The sequence below is a fragment of the Callospermophilus lateralis genome, chromosome 3 (genome assembly GCF_048772815.1).
Source record: "Callospermophilus lateralis isolate mCalLat2 chromosome 3, mCalLat2.hap1, whole genome shotgun sequence".
Classification (NCBI taxonomy): Eukaryota; Metazoa; Chordata; class Mammalia; order Rodentia; family Sciuridae; genus Callospermophilus; species Callospermophilus lateralis.
Genome location: NC_135307.1, coordinates 59,168,510 through 59,195,673, shown reverse-complemented (window position 1 = coordinate 59,195,673; position 27,164 = coordinate 59,168,510). Strand labels below are relative to the sequence as shown.

The 27,164-nt window shown below is 36.3% G+C and overlaps 2 protein-coding genes across 5 annotated transcripts in view; one reads left to right on the top strand and one right to left on the bottom strand.

Annotated features, from left to right (window-relative positions):
* Positions 1-16,287, bottom strand: part of Klhdc1 (kelch domain containing 1) — a 47,156-nt gene extending 30,869 nt beyond the window's left edge. Inside the window, exons 1-4 of the mRNA XM_076850252.1 lie at positions 16,096-16,287; positions 4,756-4,826; positions 3,996-4,113; positions 1,088-1,206 (exon numbers count right to left, since the gene is read on the bottom strand). Coding sequence (XP_076706367.1) covers positions 1,088-1,206; positions 3,996-4,113; positions 4,756-4,826; positions 16,096-16,191 — 404 coding nt within the window. The 5' untranslated portion in view covers positions 16,192-16,287. The remainder of the gene's footprint in view (positions 1-1,087; positions 1,207-3,995; positions 4,114-4,755; positions 4,827-16,095) is intronic.
* Positions 15,717-27,164, top strand: part of Pole2 (DNA polymerase epsilon 2, accessory subunit) — a 46,180-nt gene continuing 34,732 nt past the window's right edge. For 3 of the 4 annotated variants that reach the window (XM_076850249.1, XM_076850248.1, XM_076850246.1), the window contains exon 1: positions 15,717-15,788. The gene's annotated coding sequence lies outside the window, so the exon portion shown is untranslated. Of the gene's footprint in view, positions 15,789-16,018; positions 20,127-27,164 lie in introns of those variants that run through there. The other variant, XM_076850247.1, reaches the window with a different exon arrangement.

Genomic DNA, 27,164 nt, shown 5'->3' with positions numbered 1-27,164 from the left:
ACCCTGCATGGACTGCATAGATATTCTACAATGACCACCTTTCAGTCACAGTATGACCTCCTGGAACTTGTAACCTCCAAAAACTTGTTTTGTTTTTATATGGGGGATCGAACCCAAGGGTACTTTACCACTGAGCTACAACTCTAGGCCCCCCACCTTTTTGAGACAGGTCTTACTAAATTGTTTAAGTCTCACTAAACTGTTGAGGCTGGCATGAATTTGTGGGATGCTGGGATTACAGATGCATGCCACCATGCCTGGCATGTGCTTGCCTGCTTTAAACCTACCATTTAAAATTCCCCCTTGGGAAATGTTTGGATAAGGCCTTGTACTCACATAGGAGAATACTATGCAGCTATAAGAAAACAAGTTTTCTAACTACGAATATGGAAAGTCGAACAATTTTCATGGTATACTGTTAACTAAAAGAGGCAGTGGAGTTCCGAAGAGTAGAGAGAATATGCTGATATTTGCATGAGGAGGAGTGGAGAAACGGGCATACATTCATACATATGTATTTGTTTCTAATTGCATAAAGTAACACCAATGCCAGTGGTTTCCAAACTTGTCCGTACTTTGGAATTACTTCAGGAACTTGAAAAAACCCTACCCTAAGAGACTAGAATTTAATAAGTATCACATTGGTTTGGGAATTATATAAATATCCCCAGATGATTCCAAAGCCAGAAAAGTTTGAAAACCATTGCCATAAGAACACAAAAAATCTTAATAAAATCAGTTTTTATGTAAGTGGTGGGTGAAAATAGGGTGGCGGGGTACATATACAGAAAACAGATCTTTCATTTTATGCTTTTTAATATGATTTTGATTTTTGTCATATTAACTATTCAGAAAATTTAGGAATAAATTCTTTAATGTAAAACACTCAAATAATTGCTTCCACCATGTTTGTTTTCATGATATGGTTTTTACTCAGGGTTTAGAACTCCTAATGCCATCAACACCAAAGCAAGGGTGCAATTATATCTTGGGGAAAAAAATCATACTTTCAAATTTTCTCTATTTTGGCCAAAAGCTTACTTAAGTAAGGATTACAGTAATGCACTACATGTAGTTATTACCTTACCTGTCTTTATACACCCAACAGGAAAGTTTATCACGAGGTGTGGGTGGCTGTCCTTCAAAGTTGGTGATTTTTTTCCAAACATAGGTGCCATCTCTTGTTCGCAAATTGACAAAATAAAGCTTTTAAAAAATGAGAACATTATTAGCATATAAGACATTTAAAATTAAATCTATGTTAAGGAGAACTGTCATCCAAAAATTATTATTATTCTTTATATTTTTAATAGATAAAAATTTTACCTACTAAGAATTATAGAATGAATGAAAATCACACAGTGTTTTAGAAGGAAATTATATATAAGAAATACTGAAAAGGACCTTTCCCCATCTGTTCTTGCCCTACAGATATCAATTAAGAGTGTAGTTGATTCTGAAGCAGGAAGACATGGAAGAGAAAAGCAAGCATGCTGCATTTCCCATTTGTTTTTAAATTTTTCTATAGTTATCTTCTTTTAAAATACTTTCAAACTTGGAAGATGAAATGATGTATTAATGATTATATTTTGCTGCACTCCTGAATTAAAAGAAAATATTACTGAAGATTTTTTCAAGATGGCAGAATAGAGAAGGTCTTTTTCCTGGACTGCTCAGTTGTGTGAAACTAAGAAAACAGGCAGCTTCTCAGCAAGCTTGATGAAAAGAGAAAAAAAAAAAAAAAAGGCAGAGGGACTCAAATGAATTCAGCAAAGAAGCAAGATATAAAATTAACATTTATAAATTCATTGCATTCCTAGACACCAATGATAAATCAAAAAAAAGAGAAATTAGAAAAATTATTTCATTCACAGTGGCTCTAACAAACAAACAAACTTGGGAATCAATCTAACAAAAGAAGTAAAAGATCTCTACAATGAAAACTACAGAACACTGAAGAAAGAAATTGAAGAAGACCTTAGAAGATGGAAAGATTTCCCATGTTCTTGGATAGGCAGAATTAATATTGTCAAAATGGCCATACTACCAAAAGTGCTATACAGATTTAATGCAATTCCTATTAAAACCCCAATGATATTCCTCATAAAAATAGAAAAAAATAGTCATGAAATTCATTTGGAAAAATAAGAGGCCCAGAATAGCCAAAGCAATCCTTAGCAAGAAAAAGGAATCAGGAGGTATCACAATACAAGACCTTAAATTATACTACAGAGATATAATAATAAAAATAGCATGGTATTGGCACCAAAACAGACATGAAGACCAATGAAACACAGTAGAAGACACCAAGACAAACCCACATAAATATAGTTATCTCATACTAGACAAAGGCACCAAAAACATACACTGGAGAAAAGATAGCCTCTTCAACAAGTGTTACTGGGGAAACTGGAAATCCACATATAGTACAATGAAATTGAACCCCTATGACTCATCCTGCACAACACTCAACTCAAAGTGAATTAAAGACCTAGGCATTAGACCAGAGACCCTATCCATGGTCTAATGTAGGCCCAACTCTCCATCATGGTTGCTTAGGAATTGACTTCCTTAATAAGACTCCTTAAGTAGAAGAAGTAAAATCAAGAATAAATACAAGGCATGGTATCTAACTAAAAAGCTTCTTCCATGGCAAAGGAAACAATCAAGAATGTGAAGAGAAAGCCTATAGAATGGGAAAAAAATCTTTGCCACCTGTACCTCAGAAAGCATTAATCTCCAGGATACATAAAGAACTCAAAAAACTTAACACCAAGGAAACAAATAACCCAATCAATAAATGGCCAAAGGGAACTGAAGAAACACTTCACAGAAGAATACAAATGATCAAAAAAAATATGAAAAAATGTTCAACAATTCTAGCAATTAGAGAAATGCAAATGAGATTCCATCTCACTCCAGTCATAATGGCTATTATCAAGAATACAAGTAACAATAAATGTTGGCGAGGATGCAGAGGGAAAAGGTACACTCATACATTGCTAGAGGGACTGCAAATTGTTGCAACCACTCTGGAAAGCAGTAAGGAGATTCCTCAGAAAACTTGGGATGGAACCACCATTTGACCCAGCTATCCCACTCTTGGGTATATACCCAAAGGACTTAAAATCAGCATACTACAGTGTTACGGCCACATCAATATTTATAGCAGCTCAATTCACAATAGCTAAGCTATGGAACCAACTTAGGTGTCCTCAATAGATGAGTAAGACAATGTGGTATATATACACAATGGAATATACTCAGCCATAAAGAAGAATGAAATTATTACATTAGCTAGTAAATGGATAGAACTGGAGTCTATCCTGCTAAGTGAAATAAGCCAATTCCAGGTCCCAGGGTTGTGGCTCAGTGATAGAGCGTTTGCCTAGCATGTGTGCCTAGCTGGGTTCGATCCCCGGGAGCCACATAAAAATAAACAAATAAAATAAAGGTATTGTGTCCATCTACAACTACAAAAAAAAAAATTAAAAAAAAAAGAAAAGAATAAGCCAATTCCAAAAAACCAAAGGCTGAATGTTCTCTTTGATATGCGGATGCTAACATACAATAAGGGGAAGGAGAGAAAAGAATAAAAGTTCATTGGATTAGACAAAGGGGAATAAAGGGAAGGGAAGGCGACGGGAATGGGAAAGACAGTAGAATGAATTGGACATAACTTTTCTTTTTTCTTTTTTTTTTTTTTAGTTTTAGATGGACACAATACCTTTATTTTATTTATTTTTATGTGGTGCTGAGAATCAAACCCAGTGCCTCTCTCAAGCTCTACCACTGTGCCACACCCCAGCCCCTGGACATAACTTTTCTGTTTATATATGAATACATGACCGTGTAACTCCACATCATGTTCAACCACAAAATAGGATCCTAATTAGAATAAGTTATTCCCCATGTATGTATAATATGTCAGAATACATTCTACTGTCATGTACACCTAAAATGAACAAATAAAAAGTAAATTAAAAAAATATTACTCGATTGCTGTATCCTTTGTCATCATATCCTCCAAAAACGTACAGCTTCCCATTAATGCAAGCACCACAACTTCCTGACATGGAGGTAGGGAGTTCTCCTTCCATTAGATGCATTCTCCTGCAGTAAAAATGACATGGAATACATTAACTTTTTCCAAAGGCAAATAAAAATTCCCCTTAAACTTCCTGAGAATCTTTTCAGTGAAAATTCCTATTGCCAATTAAAATTAAAATGTAATGGTAGTCAATACTGTAAAAACTTTAAGAAGATCCAACACAGAGATCTTTCAACCTGCTTGGAGGAAAAAAATCACAAAATATTCATACATATCACTAGAAATGGGAACTAGAGCATTGGTCTTGAGAGGAACAGTAATGGACAAAGAATGGAGAAGGAAATAAAGTAGGGAAAGACAGTCACAGAGAATAAAATATTGAAAGAAAAGGAGAGAGAGACTTATAATATAAATGTTGCAGGGGGCTGGGGATGTGGCTCAAGCGGTAGCGCGCTCGCCTGGTATGCGTGCGGCCCGGGTTCGATCCTCAACACCACATACAAACAAAGATGTTGTGTCCGCCAAAAACTAAAAAATAAATGTTAAAAATTCTCTCTCTCTCTCTCTCTCCCTCTCTCACTCTTTCTTTAAAAAAAAAAAAAAATGTTGCAGTATGTCCTATGTATGGTCTCAGATCCCTGTAGTCTATGAAAACATTTATAACAGATATTAAGACTAGATACTCTGCAGTTTAAATTACTTACCATAACCCACTATCAATATCATAGGTCCAAATTTCATCATTAGGCAAATATACTTCATTGTCTTCAATTGACTAAAAATACAGAATACATAAAATTATGTTTATTGATCAGATAGTAACAATTCAAAAGTTCCTCAGGATAAGAAAAACTATAATTAAAATACAACAAAACATAATATCAGTCTCAAAGACTTTTAAATATAAAATCAAAAAGAAAGATTTTCTAAGAGAAAATAGGGAAAATAAATGTTTTAAAATCCAAAAACCAAATATATGAGTCTCAAGAAAATGATTTGGGGCTATTACACTTTCCAAAGGGATTTTGAATAAGGGAAAATACCAAAACAATAAAATTTAAGCAGAAGAGCAAAGATTATAAAGCCAGGAAAAAAGGATTTAGAAAAAGGGCAATACATTTTGAGAAAAAAGAAGGAATTAAGGAAGAAATTTTTTTTCAAGATAAAATTGTAAGAGCACTGCCTCAGATATCTTAACTCATATGAACATATCTGTTGAGTGCCTACTATATGCAAAGCATAGTGTTAGGCGTTTTAAATCTAGAATCTAAAGATCAAGATAAATGTAACTAGTCAAAATGATAACTCAGAATTTGAAAAAATTCTAAAGAAGCTGATAATGTAAGTATTGCATCCTAATATTTATGATGAAGAGAGAAATAAGAAGAGTATAACAATATCATTTAGGTTAAAAAAAAAAAAGAATTAGGAGCTGGGGATATAGCTCAGTGGTAGAGTGCTTGCCTAGCAGGCATAAATCCCTAGATTCAATCCTCAACACCAGGTAAACAAACAAACAAACAAAAAGTCAAGTAAAATAAATCCTTGGCTGGGTGTGGTAGTGCATGTGTATAATCCCAGCTACTCAGGAGGCTGAAGCAGGAGGTTCACAAGTTTGAGGTCAGTCTCAGTAACTCTGTGAGACCCTCAGCAAATTAGTAAGACCCTGTCTCAAAATAAAACATAAAAAGGACTGGGGATGTAGCTCAGTGGTAGAAAGCCTCTGGGTTCAATCTCGCAATACCAAGAAACCAGCACAAAAACAAATTCCTTACATAAATTTGACATGATTTCTTAGACTCTATAAAATAACTTAAAAGTAGGTCTATTTTATTTTTTTATGTTTATTTTTTAGTTGTAATTGGACACAATTTCTTTATTGTATTTATTTTATCTTTATGTGGTGCTGAGGATCGAACCCAGGCCCTCGCACGTGCTAGATGAGCAATCTACCGCTGAGCCACAATCCCAGCCCCCAAATTAGGTCTAATTTAAAATAGCAGTTTAAGAATTTCTAAAACTATGATGCAAAAATTATTAACATGCTCAGTAGATTCAGCTGTTTCTCATTGCTATGTTAGTTAAATTTTAAAACTACAATCTTTGACTAATAATTCTATGTTGGTCTCTGCTTCTTGCTTTCCTCATTCTCTTTTCTGCCTCCCTTCTTTTTCTTTCCCTCCCCCACCCCACACAATAGAAAACCTTTTTATTAATTCCAAGGAAACTTCCATTCATGTCTAGCCAAGGAATCCATATTAAATGTATAAGTACACAAATAATTGTCAGAAGGTAAATTAATGATTCTAAGGTTTCATGACATCAAGCTCCAGTAGCCTCATGTATACCTGCTCACTCAAGAAATATCAGAGAAATGAATTTCTTTTCATGGTTTGACTAATTCCCTTTAATGGTTCCCTACTGCTCTTAGTATAGCCTAAGATTCTTATGATTCTGTAGTACATTGGTACCTACCTCCAAATCTCAATTTGCCTTTTACTCATTGTGCTTTATTTAGTCTTCTTTCAGTTCCTAGGCCTTTCAGAGTTCCTTGCTGTTAATCTATGCTTTTTTCTCTCTCTCTCTCTTCTTTTTTTTTTTTTTTTTCTGTTTGTTTAAACTTTTGGTGGTTTTAGAGATCAAACCAAGGGCTTCATGCATTCAAGGCAAGCACTTTACCAGTGAGCTACATTCCCAACTCCTCTCTTCTTGAAATGTTCCTTCAAAATTTGTTTAACTACTCATTATTTGGGAATCAGTTTAAATGTTACTTCTCTAATCACCCATCATAGTTTAAAAAATTAAGGTCTCTATTCAAATGCTCTCATACAATCCTGCACTTCTCCTTTGAAGTTCTTTCTTTGTGTCACACTAACCCACCACTATCAATATCACTAAACTTCATGCTTTACAAGTGCACAGATCATGTCTATCTTGTTACAGTTAATTTCCCAGAGGCACAAATCTCACACATAAAAGGCAAAGAGAATATTTGTTGATTGAGTGAATGGGTCAGTCAATAACCAAGTCAATAACTGTTAAATTGACCTATTAACTTTAGTTTGATAATTTAGATAATTTTCACTAATTTGTATGATGAAAAATACATATGAAACACAGAATTGAACAGTCTGGAACCAGTTCCTTTATACTTTATCAGAGGCTTCACTTCTACACTATTCTTTCTTTTCTACATCATCAACAATTCTTTCTCTACTGGATCATTCCTACAAATATCCAAACATGCCTTAATATGTACTCATCTTCAAAACACAAAAACAAAAACTTTCCCTTAATTCTTCTTTTTATCTCCTCCCTTTACAAAAAAAAAAAAAAAAAAACCACCTTTCATGATGAGTTTCTTTCATACATAGTGTATGTCTCCATTGTATCACCTTTCATTCTCTTACCAACCCCAAATTCTAATCTGGCTTCTGAGTTGTCATTCCTCTGATACTGTTCTCCCCTAGGTCATTCTATAAAGAAAATTAGTGAACTTCTCTATCAGAAATGTAGCCCAGAAAGAGGAACTATATTTTAAAAAGAAAAGAGACACGGAGCAAGAGGAAAACAAAGTCTAACGAGAAATACATTACAACAAAATAGAATGGGGGAAGAGGCAACATTTGAAGAGACAAAAGCCAAGAGTTTTGTAAAGTTGTTGAATGTCATCAATTCTGAGATCTAGGAAGTCCTAATAAGTTCTAAACAGAATAAACAAAAAATCTATACCTACACACATCAGGACTGAAGAAAAAGGCATATTCCTAAAAACAACTCAAGAAAAGACAGATCACCTTCAAATGAACATGAACTACTATAATTTGAATCTTAAATGTCCCCCACAGGCTTGGTCCCCAACTTGGTGCTCTTGGGAAATGGTGGAAATTTTAAGAGGTGGGGCCTAGTGGGAGGACTTAGATCATTGAGAGGATAACGTTTAAAGGTGTTGTGCAACTTCTGTCTGTCTGTCTGTCTCTCTCAGCTCTGAGGATTGAACCCAATGATATAGCCCCAGCCTTTTTTATTTTTATTTTTTTTACTTTGGGATAGGTTTCACTAAGTTGCAGAGGCTGGCTTTGAATATGTGATCCAGGAATTCTGGATAATTCGATGAACAAAGCCGAAAAAATTTACATATATAAAACACTTCACCTAATAATTAGAATGTATGTTTCTTATAATAAATAGCATGTTTCTGAATACTGACCACAAACTAGTCTTTAAAGGAAGCCTAAATATATTCAAGAGAACACACTTTCTGAGTACAACACACTTAACAAAACAAAGCTGATTATAAAAACACCATCTTTAAAAATCTAGGATTTTTTTCCCCTAAGCAAATTATAGGTGAAATAAGAAACATTGGGAAACAATAAAATATGTAGAACTGAAAAATGACAAAATACTGCTTGCCAAAATTTGGGAGATGCAGCTAAAGAGATACTTAGAGAAAAAATAGACAGCCTTAAATATTTGTACTAATAAATTTAAAAATAAGAAAAAAGATTTGAACATTCATTTTCAGAAATTCAAGAAATAACAGCATAATAAATCTTGAATCTTAAATAGAAATCAGGAAGAAAGAAAAAGGAGCAGATATTAATAATATAGAAAAAATGTGAGAGGAGTAAGTAAACCAAAAGTTGGTTTTTCACAAGTCTAACAAATGTTTTGCATGATTATTCAAGGTGGGGAGGAAAGTTACCAATAAGCAATGTTAGGAATGGGAAAAGGGGACATCCCCTCTCTCAAAATAAAAAAAATATAAAAAAGAGGTGGGAATGTGTTACAATGGTAGAGTACCCCTGGGTTCAATCTCTGGTACCATAATCAATCAATAAATAAAGTAAAATGAAAAATAAAATAAAAAGGATTGGGGATATAGCTCAGTGGCAAAGTACCCCTGGGTGTTTGTTTCCTAGTACAGCAAAAAAAAAAAAAAAAAAAAAACCTAATTAAACAGAATGAAAAGTCTAGAAATAGATCACACATCCACGAAAATTTGATGTATGACAGAACAGTTTTGGAGGTTAGCAAGGAATGGGGAACATTTTAATATATGACATGAGGTCAAGTGGTGACCCATAGGAAAACATTATGAAACTAGATTTCTACTTTAAACAAAAACAAAAAACAACAACAACAAAAAAAAAAAAAAAACAAAAAAACAAGCAAACAAAAATCCAAGTTAAAAAAAGTTTTAAACAGAATGCAAAACTAAAAAAAGTTTAGAAGACAATGTTGGACACTTTATGACCTTTACATGGGGAAAGATTTCTTAAACAAGATGCAGAAAATACAATGCATTAAGAAAAAGTTTGAAATTACATTCTTTTTTTTTTTTTTTTTTTTTTTTGGTACTGGAGATTGAACCCAAGGCCTTGTGCATGCCAGGCAAACACTCTACTCTAAGCTACACCCCCAGCCTGAAATTACATTAAAACTAGGGATGATGGTACACACTTGTAATCCCAGAAATTTGGGAGGCTGAGGTAGGAGAACTGCAAGTTTGAGGCCAACCTGTCTCAAATTAGGATTAAAAAGGGCTGGGGCTGTAGCTCAGTGGTAAAGTGCCCTTGGGTTCATTCCCCAGTACAAAACAAAGCAAAACAAAACCAAAAAACAAAAAAAGAAAAAAAAAACCCCAATTATATTAAAATATATAATTTATGTTCAACAAAAGAATTATCAAGACATATAAACTGGGCTGGGGATGTGGCTCAAGCGGTAGTGCACTCGCCTGGCATACACGGGGCGCTGGGTTCGATCCTCAGCACCACATAAAAATAAAGATGTCGTGTCCACTGAAAACTAAAAAATACATATAAAAAAAGACATATAAACTATAAACTGAAAAGACATATTCAACTCATTCAACCATATAATTAAAGTATTTGTATAGTCAGACATAGTGGTGCACACCAGTAATCCCAGTGGCTTGGGAGGTTTAGGCAGGAGGATCACAAGTTCAAAGCCAGCCTCAGCAATTTATCAAGGCCCTAAGTAACTTACCGAGAGCCTGCCTCAAAAATAAAAAAGGGTGGGGGATGTAGTTCAGGGGTTAAATGTCCCTAGGTTCAATCCCAGGTACAAAAAAAAAAAAGTATTTGTTCAAATCAGGTAAGAAAGAAAGAAATAGACCAATAGACAAATGAGCAAAAGACCATATACCAGCATTTTCACAGAAAACACAAATAGTCCATAAAGTTAGAAAAACCACATTTATCAGTACCATGATAGAAGAACAAAACACAAAATGTAATACCATATTATACTCACTGGATTCACAAAGATTTAAGGGCAGATGGTACCAAATGTAGTCAAGGATGTGGAACAAGCGGAGAAATGGTGGTAGTATAATTTTTTTTTTTGTAGTATAAATTGATACAATTATTTTGGCAATGGTCTAAAATCTCCAAGTAAATTTGCAAACTCAGTGACCCAGCTTTCTATTTCTTAGTATATGCCCTAGAGAATGTTCATGCCTGTATGCATGTGCAATAGGAGACTTGCTATAAGATTACTCATTGTAGCATTGCTTATAATAGCAAAACAAGACAAAAATACAGAAACATTCAAATTAAAATACTCACCAACATGGATAAATAAATTGCTATAAATTTACACAGCATAATGTTATACAGGATATACATCAAATGAACGGATCTAGGGATGATTTCAGTGTACTTAACAACTGGGTAGAATGGGCATTGATATTTAGAATGGACAACAAATACCAATAGGTACAACCATACAAGAGCTCATCCACTGATTAAGCAATATATAAATCTAAAAACTAAATTCATGAAAGAAAATATGCTATGATTCCAAAACCATATAATATTTTGTTTAGAGATACATGTGTGGTAAAACTATAAATAAAAGAGTGATTAACAAAAATTCAAGATAACCTATGGTAACCTAAGGTAACCCAAGGTAACCTATGGGAATGGGGTGGAGAGAGAAGTGTGATCAGTGGAGGATAAACATCAAGCTTCCAAGGCACTGGTGGTAGTCTACATCTTAAAGATAATTAGATGTTTATCTTTAAATGATATTTATTTTATGCATTCATTTGTACATCTACTTCAAATTTTAAGAAACAAGTATTTTTGTTTCTTAAGTTGTTTTGTATGCAGTCACATTACAGGAGCACACACCTGTAATTCCAGTGGCTTGGGTGCTGAAACAGGAGGATTGCAAATTCAAGACCGGCCTTGGCAATTTAGCAAGGCCCTAAGCAATGCAGTGAGACTTTGTTTCAAAGCAAAAAAGCAGACAGGTGTGGTGGTACAAGCCTTTAATCTCAGCAATTTGGGTTGAGGAGGAACATTATAAATTATATTCAAAGCCAGCCTCAGCAATTCAGTGGGGCTCTAAGCAATATAGTGAGATCCTGTCTCACAATAAAAAATAAAAAAGGGCTGGGGATGTGGCTCAGTGGTAAAGTGTCCCTGAGTTAAATCTCCAGTACAAAAAAAAAAAAAATCAAGCAACTCACAAAATTATTAGAGAGGCTAGAGGACTAGTGTCTAATTTATATAAAAAAAAGAACAAGGTTTGAAACTACTATGCCATAGGAACAGGTATGCAGTCACTGGAAAGCACCATACTGCAAGTGTAACACTGCCTTTTATTCCAAGGATCTTGTACTTCTGAAATTGTATTGCCAGGCTAAGAATCCTGTATGGGTCCTGGATTTTTACTTCTTTATTTTAAAATCCAAATCTAGCACAGGTTAACCAACAGGGTTCAACACACTTGCCTGCAATTATGCTGCAATTGAGGGTGGAAAAGTGGGCATTTGAGTTCTTTTTATTGGATACCTCTGTTGGCTATAATCAGTTTTAGACATGTGATATGATAGGTAAAAACTATCTTTGTAGAACTTACATTCTAAGCCCAGAGATGGGATAGTCAGACAATGAATACCACAAATAGAGAAAGGAAGTTCAGATTCGGGGCATTTACAAAAAATGTCTTCTATATTTACATAGACAGCCTATGTGACCAGTTATGAATAAAGTGAAACTATTCTGTTAAGGAGAATATATACTTAAGGCTTTTAATACACATTGTTAAACTTTCCCTCAAAAAGATTACACCAATCTGTACTCCCATTAATAATGTATTAGTAATTTCATTCCACATGCTTTTCCCAAAAATTATTTTCCTCCTTCTCCTCCCATTCCCTCTCTTCTCCTTTTTCCTTAGGTATCAGAGATTAAACTCAGGGATGCTTTACCACTGGGTTACATCCCCAGACTTTTTAAATTTTTGAGACAAAGTCTTGCTAAACTGCTTAGGGCCTAAATTACTGACAGTGACCTGAACTTGCCATCCTCCTGCCTTTGCCTCTCATGTTGCTGGGATTATAGGCATAATGCCACCATACCCAGCTCCCCAAATTTCTTTTTAATCTCTGCAAATCAGATAAGAAAAAAAAAAAAAAAACTTCTTATTTTCATTTGGGTTTCACTGGTTCGTTTTTTGTTTTTTCTTGGGTACCAGGGATTGAACTCAGGGACACTCAACCACTGAGCTACATCCCCAGTCGGATTTTATTTTATTTAGAGACAGGGTCTCATTGGGTTGCTTAGCACCTCTCTTTCACAGAAGCTGGCTTTGAATTTGCAATCCTCCTGTCTCAGTCTCCTGAGCTGCTGAGATTACAGGAGTGTGCCACTGTGCCCAGCTCACTGGTTCATTTTTTTCTTCAGCATTGGTTCATAGTATACATGTATTTCTTCTTTGTTAAATTGTGCTTATCTGTTGCTCATTCTTCAATGGGGATATTGCTCTTTATTTTTTATAGGATCTATCTATCATACAGGTTGCAAATATTTTCCCATTTGTCATTTGCCTTATTTTGTGGAGTTTATAAATCAATTTTTAAGGTGGGTCCTGTAGTGGTGCACACGTATAATCTTAGGGGCTCAGAAGGTTGAGGCAGGAGGACTGCCAAATTCAAAGTCAGCTGCAGCAACTTAGTGAATCCCTGAGCAAGTCATTGAGACTCTGTTTCAAAATAAATAATAAAAAGGGGGGCTGGGGTTGTGGCTCAGTGGTAGAACGCTCGCCTAGGCATTGGGTTCGATCCTCAGCACCACATAAATGTAAAATAAAAATTCACCTAAAACTTAAGAATAAATATTTAAAATAAACAAATAAATAATAAAAAGGACTGGGGATGTGGCTCAGTAGTAACATGCTCCTGTGTTCAGTTTTCTGTTCTAGAAAGAAAAAATCAATTTAAAAATTTTTCAAGCTGATCTGCCAATATTTCTCTTTTATAGTTTTTTTCCCCAAACTCAGATTTTCTTTTTCCAACTCAGGATTTTGCAATAGTCATATATTCCTCCTTTTTGTGGTTTAATTTTTCTTTATTTAACTGATCAATCCTAAGACTCAAATATCATTCTTCTCCAGTTATCCTAGGACCATTTGTTACACAAGTGAATGTTTTTCCATATTTGAAATACTTCCTTTTAAGTACAAAATAAGTTGTATATGCTTGGATATTTATGTAATTTGTTTCCCATTCTATAGTGATTTCTCTTTTGTATCAGGGCCACTAAGTTAATTACTATAGTATTTCCTACCTTTATTCTTTTCAAACATTTTCTAAATTGATTCTCCTTCTAAATCCATATACAAAACAGAAATCTGTAACCATATTTAAGCAGATTTTTCTATAAGGAAATTTCAGAGCAAAATGTATTAATATCAATTGTTAGGGAAAAGAATTATTTAAATTATTAAGGTTGTAAGAAGAATACAGCTTACATAGATGTACCGTTTATTCCCAAAATTTGGGGAAATCACAACTTTAAATGTTCTTAGTAGTAGCATTCAATTTTGTATGAATTTCAGTACTGTGGAAGATCTAGAACTAAGCAAAAGAGTGTACTGGCACCAATTAGGATTTTTTACTTTTTTTTTTTTGGTACTACTCTTACTTCAAGAGGTGTTTTCAGATACATTGTTCTTTAAAACCTGTTCATGGTAGGACAATAAGTAGTTTAGATGTATATCTGTGACTTCTAGGACATACATTTGTTGATTTTAACATTGTTTGCATTAATGAGGAGGAAAATTATGATTGTTACACACAAATGTAGACTCATTTGATCAAAAAACAACTTACTACTAAAATACTTCCAGATGTAGGCACTTTTAGCTTTTTGTGCGAAGGCTACTCTCAAACTATTGTTGAAGGATAAATACTTTTTCTCATGATATACTATCTTCTTTTTTGCTTCCTACCCTCTTTTCCTTTTACTTACAACTAGAAATGGTTTAACTGTTAATGATATCTGGAATTTAAAAAGTAGTACTCTGTGGATCTAAATTTGTATTATATTATCCAGGGTGGTTCTAATAGCATCTCTGCTTATTGGATAAGAGCATGAAAGGAAGTATTTCAATTCTGGAAGAAAAACTGAATTATTATATTAATGGAATTAATATTATCAATTACACAATTTTCAAGATTAAACTAAGATGTAAAAATTCATGCATGTCATTATGGGCCTCAGAGCATTCTACATTGATATGAGACATTTCATTCATGAGTTTAAAGCAAATCTATATAAGATTAAGTGAAATTTTTTATTACAAATAGCAGATGAAATTTGACACCTCTACAAGTGTCTCAAGTGGCAGAACTCAACCAAAACACTTCTTGTGCAACAGCCATCATTACATCTTGACTATTTTTTCATCAAGAACAAATAGTGGAGGCCTGCAATCCCAGTGGCTCAGGAGACTGAGGCATGAGGATCACGGGTTGAAAGCCAGCCTCAGCAACTTAGCAAGACCTTGTCTTAAAATAAAATAAAATAAAATAGGCTGGGAATGTGGTTCAGTGGTTAAGAGACCCGTGTTCAATTCCTACTACCAAAAAACAAACAAAAAAAATGAAAATATTAAACAGTATGGCATAATCAATTAATATTAGCCTATTAAATATAGTCTGGGTATTTTCATAATCTGCCGTCCTTGAGGTCAAAAGGCCATTAAAGTGACTTATTCCCATTGTCTCTCTGTCCTTATTTATAAAATGAAGATATTAATTACTTTACAGGGTTGTAGTGAGGATCATGTAAGATTAGGGACATAAAAGTTCCTAGCACCATGCCAGATATAGTAGACACTCGAAGATTAATTCTAATTTTTCTGATACTATACTAAAGTAATAATAAACACACAAACAATAAAAATCCACTTGGATGTGAGAATTATTAACATGCATAGCATGTACTTTATTTCAGTACTCCTCAGTCATGTTACAGGTCTGTCACATAATAGTATTCAGTCAGTCAGAAAATGTAGATTCTATTTTCAGCAGAGCTTCCAGATGGCTTTATTTTTGATCTGTAATCTAACAGGATGGCATATATTCCTGAATTGTTTTCCAGTTTTACAATTCTTGCTATAATCCTAGATTATAGAAACAAAACACACACACATTCCAACCTCCATGGTAATAAGAATTTTCAACCATTATACTTTAGCATATTGTTGCTAATAAAGTCTATTTTGAAAATCCAGAAAAAAATATATATATTTGTAATTACCCCTTGGCAAAGAAACGCCGCCAAAATAACCTAGAAATATTTAGCTGCTTCAGCGATTTCGATATTTTATTTCGAAACGCACCGTGGAAATTGGAAACATAAAACAATACAGAACGGCGCCCACGGTCTTTTCAATTCTGCGCGGGTATTTAAAGGTAACTAATCTCGCTGTAACTGTATTGGACAAACCGGGGGTTACTGGACAGCTGGGGGAGGGGAGGGAGGGCGTGGACCGGGGTTTGAAGGTTTTAGCAGTGGAGGCGACGGCGGGCCGGCGTCGCGACTGGCGCGGCTGGGAGGGCGGCGGGAGGCGGAGTGGGGCGGGCGCGGGGGCGCCTGGCCCAGGCCCGGGACGCACCCGACCTAGGGAGCGGGTGTGGGCGGGCGCTCAGCGCCCCTTCGGCCCGAGAGGCCGTGCGGGCTCCCTGCGCGAGTCCGCCCCGTCCCGCCTCTTCCCCTTACCACGTAGCCCCCCCACACGTAGAGGAAGTTTCCGTCCACCACCGCGCAGTGGCCGCTGCGCTCCTCGGCCACGCAGAACAGCTGCGAGTCCGCCATCCACGCCGTCGCTGGCCCACAACTCGGCGTGCCGCAGCCCCTGCCCACCGCTCTGCCTCTCCTCGGGTCCGGATTGCTGCACGCACGAACGGAACGCGTCGAGGGTCGAGATTGGTGGGAAGGCGAACCAGTGCGTCTGCGCCGTCCCGCAGCCGACTCGCTCGCGAGGCCGCGCCAAGGGTGGAGTGGCCAGTGAGGGATGCCTTGGTTCTTAGCAGTGAGGAAGAGGCCTTAGCTTCCCCGGAGAAGGAACACGCAGATTTCTTTCCACTTGAGGTGTTTTGGCAATTCACTCTCATCCAGCTTCCATTTCATAGTCAGATTCCTTGATTTTTCTCAAAATGTCTTTGTGCAGTTGGTTTGTAGCAGGTTATATTTGGTCGTTGTGTCTCAAGATTTTTTCGGATATCTTTGTTAATCTTGAACAGTTTCCATCTCTTCTCTCTTGTGGCACTTATTTGTGAAATGGGTTGGTTTTCCTGTACCTAAGTGTGGTTTCTCATTAACGTGTGCTTTCGTCCTGCCTGTTTTTCTTAGACTGGAAGGTTGATCTAAAAGCTTTAGCGTCTGGGTCTGTTTTTTTCCAAGAGCACTTCATGCACTTCATCACAGTAGAAGGCTTAGTGATACTTTCCATTATTTCATTTAGCAATAGAAGTAAACATGCGCAGAGACGCAAATATTTCCCCTTTTTCTTACACAAAAGGAAGCATACTATATATACACAATTCATTAACCTGTTCTCCATTAAACGTTATATTGTTCCATATCGGCGTATTGTGATCTTCCCCAATCCTTTTGATTGTTTCATAGCACTCTTTTGAGTGGCTGTGTCATGATTTTTTCAATCAAGTTCTTATTGATGGACATCATTTATTCCCAGTTTTTTGTTATCACAAATAATTTTGCATGAAGAACATTATGCACATGCTTTTTTGTAGTTTTACAAATATGTTTTTGGAATAGAGTTTTGGAAGTGGAATTGCTGGGTCAGAGGATAAAAGCATATATGATTTTGCTAGATGTTGCTGAAGTTGCCTCATAGGAATTATACTTTCACCAGCAATATATGAGAGTGACTGTTTCTCATAACCTTCCCAACAGAAGATATTGCTAAAATTGTGGCGCTTTGCTAAAATGATATGCTAGAAGTGGTAGCTCAGTGAAGCCCTTGGATTTTCAGCTTTATGCAAGGACTTTTCTGTTAGATTTCATACCTTGAATAACTCTTCAATTTGTTTCCTATTGTCTGTACTCCTTGAGGGAGTATAATATAAATGAATGCAGTTTCATCATTTGTGTCTGTGATATTAAGGGAAACGTCAGTTTTTATACTTTGCTTACCTTCTGATTTCCCTTTTTTTAAAATTAAAAAAAATTTTTTTTGTAGTTGTAGATGGACAGCATGCCTTTATTTTGTTTATTTTTATGTGGTGCTGAGGATGGAACCCAGTGCCTCACACATGCAAGGCAAGTGCTCTGCCACTGAGCTACAGCCCGAGCCCCTTCAATTTTTAATAAGATTTTTGTTCCTTTTCTTTTTCAGGGTAATCTTTTGTTAGCCTATTGATTTTGTGTGTGTGTGTGTGTGTGTGTGTGTGTGTGTTTTACTGGTGGTTGAATCCAAATGTCCTGAACTACTGAGCCATACTTCTAGCACCCCTCTTTTTTTAGGAACTAGGGATTGAGCCCAGGGCGTGTAACCATTGAGCCATGTCACCATCCATTTTTATTTTTATTTTTTTGAGACAGAGTCTTACTAAGTTGTTTAGGGCCTCCCTAAGTTGATGAAGCTGGCTTTGAATTTACGATGCTCCTGCCTTAGCCTCCTGAGCCACTGGGAAGACAAGTGAGCACCACTGCACCTGGCACTCTAGCCCTTTTTATTTCATTTGAGACAAGGTCTTGCTAAGTTGTTTAGGTTCCCCTGAAACTTTCGACTTTCCTGCCTCAGCCACCTGAGTTACTGGGATTATAGGCACATGGCACTACAGCTGACTCAGTTGATGCTTTTTTAACATTTATTTTTATGTTTGATAAGAATAGTACATTTTTTAAGAATGGGGATTAATTCAGGATATCTAGTCTGGCCATATTGCTAGAAATAGAAGTCCAAGTATCATTTTAAATATAAAATTTTCTTTTTTTTTAATTTAAAGTATATTTCAGAGTATCTTCACTTAGATAATTCATTCTTAAATTCTCAATTTAAACATCATTGGAGATCTTCATTATGTAGGTTAGGTCCACCTGTTACATCCTCCCATAGAACCCTAAACTTCATAGCACACTTCTCTACCTATAATTATATATGTTATATTCCCTGATATATTATAAGCTGCCTGAGAGAAGAGATTTTCTGTTTAATGTTCAGTGATATATCTTTAGCAAAAACACAGTGCTTATTCATTATTAGGTGCTTACTAAGTCCCTTGGACTAGATATATTCTGGCTTACCAGAGTAATGTAATGCCAGATTCGATTCGTGGGACCCCAATAGACATCCAGGAGCCGAATCTGATGCAATCACACAATAGTCCTTATTGCAAGCTCAAGCCTGGACTCACTTACTACTGTTCCCAATGCAGCGGTCCCAGGGAGTGAGACCTGGTCCTTTGTTCAGTGAGGATTTATAGTTTTTTTTGGTATACTCTATGCCTCACAACATCACACAGCAAGTCATTTCACACTGAGGGAAAATCAAACAACAACTCTTAACATTGATTAGCACATTCACTGGTGGGAACAAGTTGGGTAGAGGTGATTGGTTAGTACAAGAGGGGGATTCATTTGAACTAATTGGTTTAAGCCTCGAGGGGTGTATGTGCTAAACTACATGGTTTCCCAACATGTTATCAACCATCATAAACTAGTGGGGGGATATCTGGCAACCCAGGTATTTTCTCTGTTTCATGCTGATTGGTGGTTGCTAGGGGATTGCTATGGGTCCTCACCTAGCCTAACTGAGTCACCTCTTCTGTTATTTGCAGACAAACAACTCAGCAGGGTAGCTGTCTGCCTAGGAGTGCTCTGTGGGTTTTTCCAAGGACAAGAGTCACACCCCCTTCCTTGGACAGGCTTTGCACTGAGGCAGAGGCTGGTTTCTCAAAAATGGAGTCACATCAGTTTCTCAGAACCAAAGTTTTGTAACAAAACTTTGAACCAAAGTTTGTAACACTGTAGATGAAAATAGTAGCTGGTTATAAGAATGTCGAGGAGACAGCATCAACAGGCTATTGATAGAGCAGCATCTCTTATCCTGGGATATGGACTTTGAAACTCCATAGAGAGGCTTCAGAACCAGTAAATAAAGTGTGTGTGTGTGTGTGTGTGTGTGTGTGTGTGTGTGTGTGTTTAAAGATTCATAGCTTTTATCTAGCTTTCAGAGAGGAGATCATTAGCTTTCATTAGCTCTGTCTTCTAGAGATCATTAGCTTTCATTAGCTCTGTCTTCTAGAGCAAGAGAGTGGATGAAGTCAGGGTATCTTTGGTTTTTCAACTTGGTCCCTGGTGGGTAGCAGTGCTATTCTTAGCATACATAAAATACTGACTTTAGTTTTGGAATGTATATGTGGAAATGTCTACCTGGTAGATAGATATGTTGGTCTGGAGCTTTTTAGCAGTTTTGCTTAGAGATGGAGATGTTGGGTTTATCATTGTATAGACAAGTTTGTGGGAGCTGTGAACATGGATAAGATTTCCCAAAGAGTATGTTGAGTGAGATGACTGGGAATTCCAACATTTCAGTGGAAGAAAGAAGAAAAGAAGATGAGAAGAATCAACCACAGTGAGAAGAATCAACCACTATATACCACAATATAGTACTATTGAAATGAGGAAAGAGACTGTTGTAATAAGATCAAGAGGGTCAGCAACCTTGCAGAAATCAAATAAGATGAGAACTGAGAATTTACCATTAATTTCACAAGTGAAAGGTAATTGATGAAACTACAATGAGATACCTGTATACTTTTATTAGAATGACTAAAAAGATTGACAACACCAAATATGGGTGAGGATACAGAACAACTAGAACTCTCATACACTGCTAATGGAGTAAAAATGGGAAAATGTTTGTAGTTTCTTAAAGTATATAACTAAATATTAAAAGGTAAAAATGTATGTTATATATATATATATATAAACATGTACTCCATGACCCAGATATTTTACTACTACAATTTACTCAAGAAAATTTAGGGCTGTGATTGTGACTCAGTGGTTGATGCTTGTCTAGCATGTGTCAGGCACTGGGTTTGATTCTCAGGACCACATAAAAAAATAAATAAAGATATTGTGTCTATCTATAGCTAAAAATACTTTTTAAAAAGAAAATTAAAATTATATGTATCCACAAAATGACTTATACAAATAATAGCCCCAAAGTGGAAAGACCCTATATTTTCATTGTTTAGGTGAATAGATAAACAAATTGTATATATTTATACAATGATATGCAGCTCAAAAATAAAAAGGAAGAAAATCTACTGAAATGTGCATGTAATAACAGGGAGGAACTAATACAACTAATATATATTAAGTTAGTGAAAGAAACCAGACACAAAAGACTATTTGCTATGTGATTTATATGAAATCTAAAATACATAAAACTAGTCTAAAGTAATAGCAGAAAAGTGGTTATTTGGGGATACAAACTTTAAATTGATAGAAAAGAGTACAAGGGACATTCTGTAGGGATGTTCTATATCTTGATTGTGATGGTAATATTTTCATAGATGTATATTTTTATCAAAATGATTGAATTTCATACTTCAGATTTGTACATTTTTCTTAATATCAACTATAGCTCAGATAGATACAATCACACATATATATGTAACATGTATATGTATCTCCTCATTCCATCATTTATTGTTACTAGTAATATTGGTATTGCATTCTTATTTCTTAAGAAGTAGGGTCTTGCTTATGTTACACAGGCTGATGGTGAACCCCTGGGCCCAAGCAATCCTCCTGTGTCAGCCTCCTAAGTAATTAGGACTATTATGAGAAGCCACTTCAGAAAATACTCTATGTCTGAATTCAAATCAAACAGAGGTTTATTTACCTGGCCAGGGACTGTCGCCCACCCATAGAGACTGAAGCTCTATGGGAGAACAGCCATTTCCTGGCTTGTGTCTTGGGAATTTAAGGACAAAAACCACAGCTCAGGGACTTTCCTTAGCATCATTCAAGCAAGTCAATCATAGAATTTTTAAGACAGCAATTAGCACAGCAACTCACAATCGCATCTTGGGTTTGAGCAGGTGTTAGATAATTGTATCCTGAGTTTGAGCAGGTGGTTAGTGGGGGCAAGAATCTACTTCAAAGTCTTGAGTAACCAAGACCACCATATCTTGGGTTGAGTACACTTTGTGGGGTACAAAGTACAGAAATAAATATATTATAAGAAAACAGCTTTCATTTCAGTTTCTCAGAAACAGCTCTTGTAACAGTTTTTTTATAGAAGGCAGCAGAATGGAGTCCTAGACCTGTCTATGACAGTTCTTGCTTTATAATTATCTTAACTCACTTATCAAATTCTATATCTATAATCTATATTTTTTACTAACCTATAACCTATAACTTACACTCTTATTGATTGTATTTGTCATTTCACACCACAGCAGGACTACATGCACATACCACTGCCCCTAGCCTAAGTATTGCATTTTTGAAATGGAGCACTTGTCCTCCTGGACCTTAAAGTCTGTAGTAAAGGATGTAAATTATAAACAGACAGTTACCAAACTGTGCAGTAAGTACATACCCCCCAAAAGTCCAGGGTGGCTTGGGGCTACAGTAGAGGACTCTTAACTCATATTTTGGGGAGTTCCTGAGAGGAAATAAAATCTAAGCTAAGAAGTAAAGAATGAATGGATGTTGTTCAGTCTAGTGGAGGAAAGAGGGAGAGAAGTGCTCCTAGAGAAGGAATAGGAGAGAAAGAGAGAGATGACTTGTTCACCTTATTTCAATATAGTGAGACTTTAAAGCATTTTAAGTTGGGAAGTGACATAGTTAAAAATTACATTTTAGAAATTTATTCTAATGGCAATATTGGAGGCAAAGAGGCAAATTAGTGGGTCAGTTGTGTCTGGCTAGAGAGGATGATGTCTCAAGTGAAAAGCCCTCACCCTGGAAATTCCAAGAAAGACATGGATGGGTTTGAGAGATACTTAAAAGGTAGAACTGCAGGGACCTGGTCACTTATTGGTTTATGAAGGAGGAAGAACAAAAAGGAGTGAAAGGTGGTACCTTATATACTAGCTTGGTCACTGGGTAGAAGCTGGGTGGAATACTTCACTAGGCTACTGAACACGGAATAGGAACAGGTTTGGGAGCGATGACAGCCAGTGAGTTCATGGGGGCATAAAGAGTTAGTTTTGAAGTCAAGGGATGAGGATTAGATATGGGAATTTTGAAATCATCAGCATATGGCTGTTTATTGAAGTATTGGGACTTTATGAACTAGCATGTGAAGGAACCATAGGAAGAAGCTGAAAATTTATGGGACAAATGGAATCACTGTCAGATTGTGATAAGACGTTGGGCAATTGTGATCATTTTTTTTCCTCTTCAATTTTTTATATGAAATCTATCAGCCAGGCATGGTAGCACATGTCTGTAATTCCAGCTACTAAGAGGGCAGAGGCAGAAGGATCTCCAGTTCAAGGTTAGTCTGAGCAATACAGGACGATCTCCATCTAAACAAATAAAACCCATGAAATCTATTAAACATACAGAAAAGTTGAAAAAACTATTCAAGGAATACCTATGTATCCTCCACTGAAATGATTGCTAATATTGCCATACTAGTTTTAGGTGTGTCCGTATTTTTCATTTTGTTGAATTATTTGAGAATGGTAGGTATGATATTACACTTCAATATGCATTTTCTAAAAACAGGGACCTTCACTTACATATCACAGCAAACAAAATTAAGCTTTTCCTAATATAATCTGATATCCAGTTCATAGTCAAGGTTCCTGAATTGCACTATAAAACAACTTTTAGAGCTATTTTTTTTTTATCTCAAACTGGGTTCCAGTCATAGTTTATAAAGTACATTTGATTATTAAGTATTTTTAAAATCATGTATTATCTATTGCTGTGTTACATATTAACCTAAAATTTAGAGGCTTAAACAATAAACCTTTATTATCTCACACAATTCCTGTGGGTCAGGAATGTGGAAACAGTGTGGCTGGTTTTAATCTCTCCTCTCCCACAGGTTGTAGTCACAATTTTGGCAAGGGTTGTTGTAGTCTATCACAACTGGTGTGATGTTTACTCAGTTTCCCTGAACTAGGGTGGTGAGTTGGATTAGAAATATTAAAGGAATGAGAAATTTAAGAAATAAAGACAAATACATAGAAATAAGTGAAAAGCAAGGGGTCGGGGTCTGGGGCTGGTAGGATAATCCAGCTTTGATGGAGACTGGATCTAACCAGGGGAATGAAAACCCACAAGTTTATTTTATAGGTATGGGCATTAAAGGGTTTCAGTGTGAAAAACTTCTTGAGGTAAACAGGATGAAGTTGAGAAAAACAACACAGTTGGGGCTCAGCAGTTGACACCCACACCCATCTCTTCTATCTACTGGCAGCTGGGACTTGAGATCAAGACTTTTGAACTAGAGAATTGCATGACAAGCACAGAACTTTCCTAACAGGAGTCAAGCTGCAAATGGGCGTTTCCCTGGCATCCTTGTACCTTGGGGTTCCCCAAAGCAGGCTCACTGTCCAGGTTTCACTTAGTTCAAAGCAATGATTGATTGATTTTTAAAATTAATTAATTATTCTAATTAGGGTATATATGACAGCAGAATGCATTTTGATTCTTTGTACACAATTGCTGGACAACTTTTCATTTCTCTGGTTGTAGACGGTGTAGTATCGCACCATATGTGCAGTCATACATGCACCTGGGGTAATGATGTCCATCTCATTCCACCATCTTTCCTGCCCCCATGCTCCCTCCAGTCCCCCACTTTGCCCAATCAAAGTTTCTCCATTTTTCCCATGCCCCCCCCACACACACATTATGGATCAGCATCCACTTGGCAGAGAGAACATTCAGCTCAAAGCAATGATTTATTAACTGCTCAAGAGAGTGGTCATCTGAAAACTTCACTCAGACTGGAAGATAAGCTTCCAAAATTACTCATGCACACTCACATACAGATGACAATTTGGTGCTGGCTGTTGGCCATGGAGAGAAAGAGAGACATAGACTGGTTTAGAGATACTTAAGAGATATCTCTTTTGATTTCTTAACATGGATCTTTTTACCGACTTGCTTGAAGGCAACTGCTTCCCCAAGATAGTGACCCAAGAGGGAGCAAAGCTGAGGTAGTTGCATCTTCTGTGACCTGACTTTGGAAGTTTTATCTATCTTGTCCACAAAATCCTATTGGTTGCATAGATCAGGCCCCTGTGGGAGGGAGTGCACAAGATCTGAATATCAGAAAGTGAAAATCACTGGGGGCTGTCTTAAGAGGGTGGCTAGCACAGTCTGGGTCAGTTCCTCTGCCTGGTTCCTCCCATGACACTAACTTAGAGGAGAACAAACCAATTGGCTTTTAGCTTATTCTACCTTTTGGATGTGTCTTATTGTTTCTTCTTGGTGTAATTTGGCTTGTTCCATTCTCCTCTGTATTTCCTTAAACTAGAAGTTAGATCTGGGCTTGATTACATTGACGTTAACAATTTTGGCAAGAATATTTTACAGGTGATTCTGTATGTGTCATATTGCACTATAACAGGGTCATGATGTCAAATTATTCCACTATGTGTGATGCCAAGTTTCACACTTGGTTAAGGTGGTAACACCTTGATTAACATCCCATTGTGATAGTACTGTTTCCCCATTGTGACTATCAAGTAATCTATAGGGTGATACCTTGGGACTGTGCAAATGTCCTGTTCCTGAAACATTTAACCTAATGGTTTTATCTTTTATATCTCTGTTTCCTCCACCTTCCTGCCTACTGGTAACCATTTGATTCTTGTTTATCCTTCAAGTGGTTAAGCAAATAAAGCCATTTTTTTCTTATTTATGCACTCATGTTTGCAAATTCACTGATTCACTGAAATTTATTTGTAACTCTTAAATTATTTATTTTTAAAATTTATTTTAATTAGGTATATATGACAGCAAAATGCATTTTGATTCTGGTACACAATTGCAGCATAACTTTTCATTTCTCTGGTTGTACATGATATAGCGTCACACCCTATGTGCAGTCTTACATGTACCCATCTCATTCCACTATTTTTCCTGCCCCCATGACCCCTCCCCTTTGCCCAACAAAGTTCCCCCATTTTCCCCATGCCTCCCACCTCCCCGTTTTGGATCAGCATCCACTTATCAGAGAGAACATTCAGCCTTTGGCTTTTTGGGATTGGCTTACTTCACTTAGCATAATATTCTCCATCCATTTAACTACAAATGCCATGATTTTATTCTCTTTTAATGCTGAGTAATATTCCATTGTGAATATATATCACAGTTTCTTTATCCATTCATCTACTGAGGGCATCTAGGTTGCTTCCACAGTTTAGCTATTGTGAATTGAGGTGCTATGAACATTGATGGTGGCTGCATTACTATAGTAAGCTGATTTTAAGTCCTTCGGATATAGACCACGGAGTGGGTCAAATGGTGGTTGCATTCCAAGTTTTTAAAGGAATCTCCATAGCTTTCCAGATTGGTTGCACCAATTTGCAATTCCACCAACAATGTATGAGTGTGCCTTTTCCCCCACCTCCACACCAACATTTATTGTTGTCTGTATTCTTGATAACTGCCATTCTGACTGGTGCGAGATGAAACCTCACATTTTTGATTTGCATTTCTCTAATTACTAGAGATGTTGAACATTTTTTCATATATTTTTGATCGAATATATATCTTCTTCTGAGAATAGACAATTAATAACCCATTTATTAATTGGGTTGCTTGTTTTGAGGGTTTTAAGTTTTTTGAGTTCTTTATATATCCTGTATCTGACTGATGTATGTGTGGTAAAAATTTGTTCCCAAAATGTAGGCTCTCTGTTCACCTCCTTGATTGTTTCTTTAGCTTTTTAGTTTGAGTCCGTACCATTTATTAATTCTTTTTTTTTTTAAGAGAGAGAGAGAGAGAATTTTTTTAATATTTATTTTTTAGTTCTCGGCGGACACAACAGCTTTGTTTGTATGTTGTTCTGAGGATCGAACCCGGGCCGCACGCATGCCAGGAGAGCGCGCTACCACTTGAGCCACATCCCCAGCCCCTTATTAATTCTTGATTTTATTTCTTGTGCTTTAGGAGTCTTGTTAAGGAAGTCGGGGCCTAATCTGATGTGATGAAGATTTGGGCCTACTTTTTCCTCTCTTAGCGCAGGGTGAGATATAGGAGTTTATTTTCATTTTGTTGCATATGGAGTTCCAATTCTCCCAGCACCATTTGTTGAAGAGGCTATCTTTTCTCCAATGTATGTTTTTGGCACCTTTGTCTAGTATGAGATAACTATATTTATGTTGGTTTCAGATAATTTATTTTGATAAATACTATTTCATGGTCATTTGAGGACATTCTCAGAGTAGAAAAAAAATTTTTTTGATCTATCATGCACGTTCCTAACTGGAGGCTGAACAAGGAGGCAGCATGACTTTCTTTTTCTTTCTTCTGTTTGTAGCTGTAGATAGACAGAATGCCTTTATTTGTTTTGTGGTTCTAAGGATTGAACCCAGTGCCTCATACATGGTAGGCAAGTACTTTGCCTTTGAGCCATGCCCCAGCTCTGGCTTTCTTTTTTCATTTCTTTTACCATAAGCAACTGAGCCTTTTGAAGTGTATTTAGTGCCAGAGTTTCTGCATTTTTGTGATTTTTATAGGTGATATTACTGCTAAAATGGCCTCCCAGTGTAGTGCTGAAATACTGTCTAGTATTACAAGTTACAAGAAGACTGTGATATGCCTTATGGAAA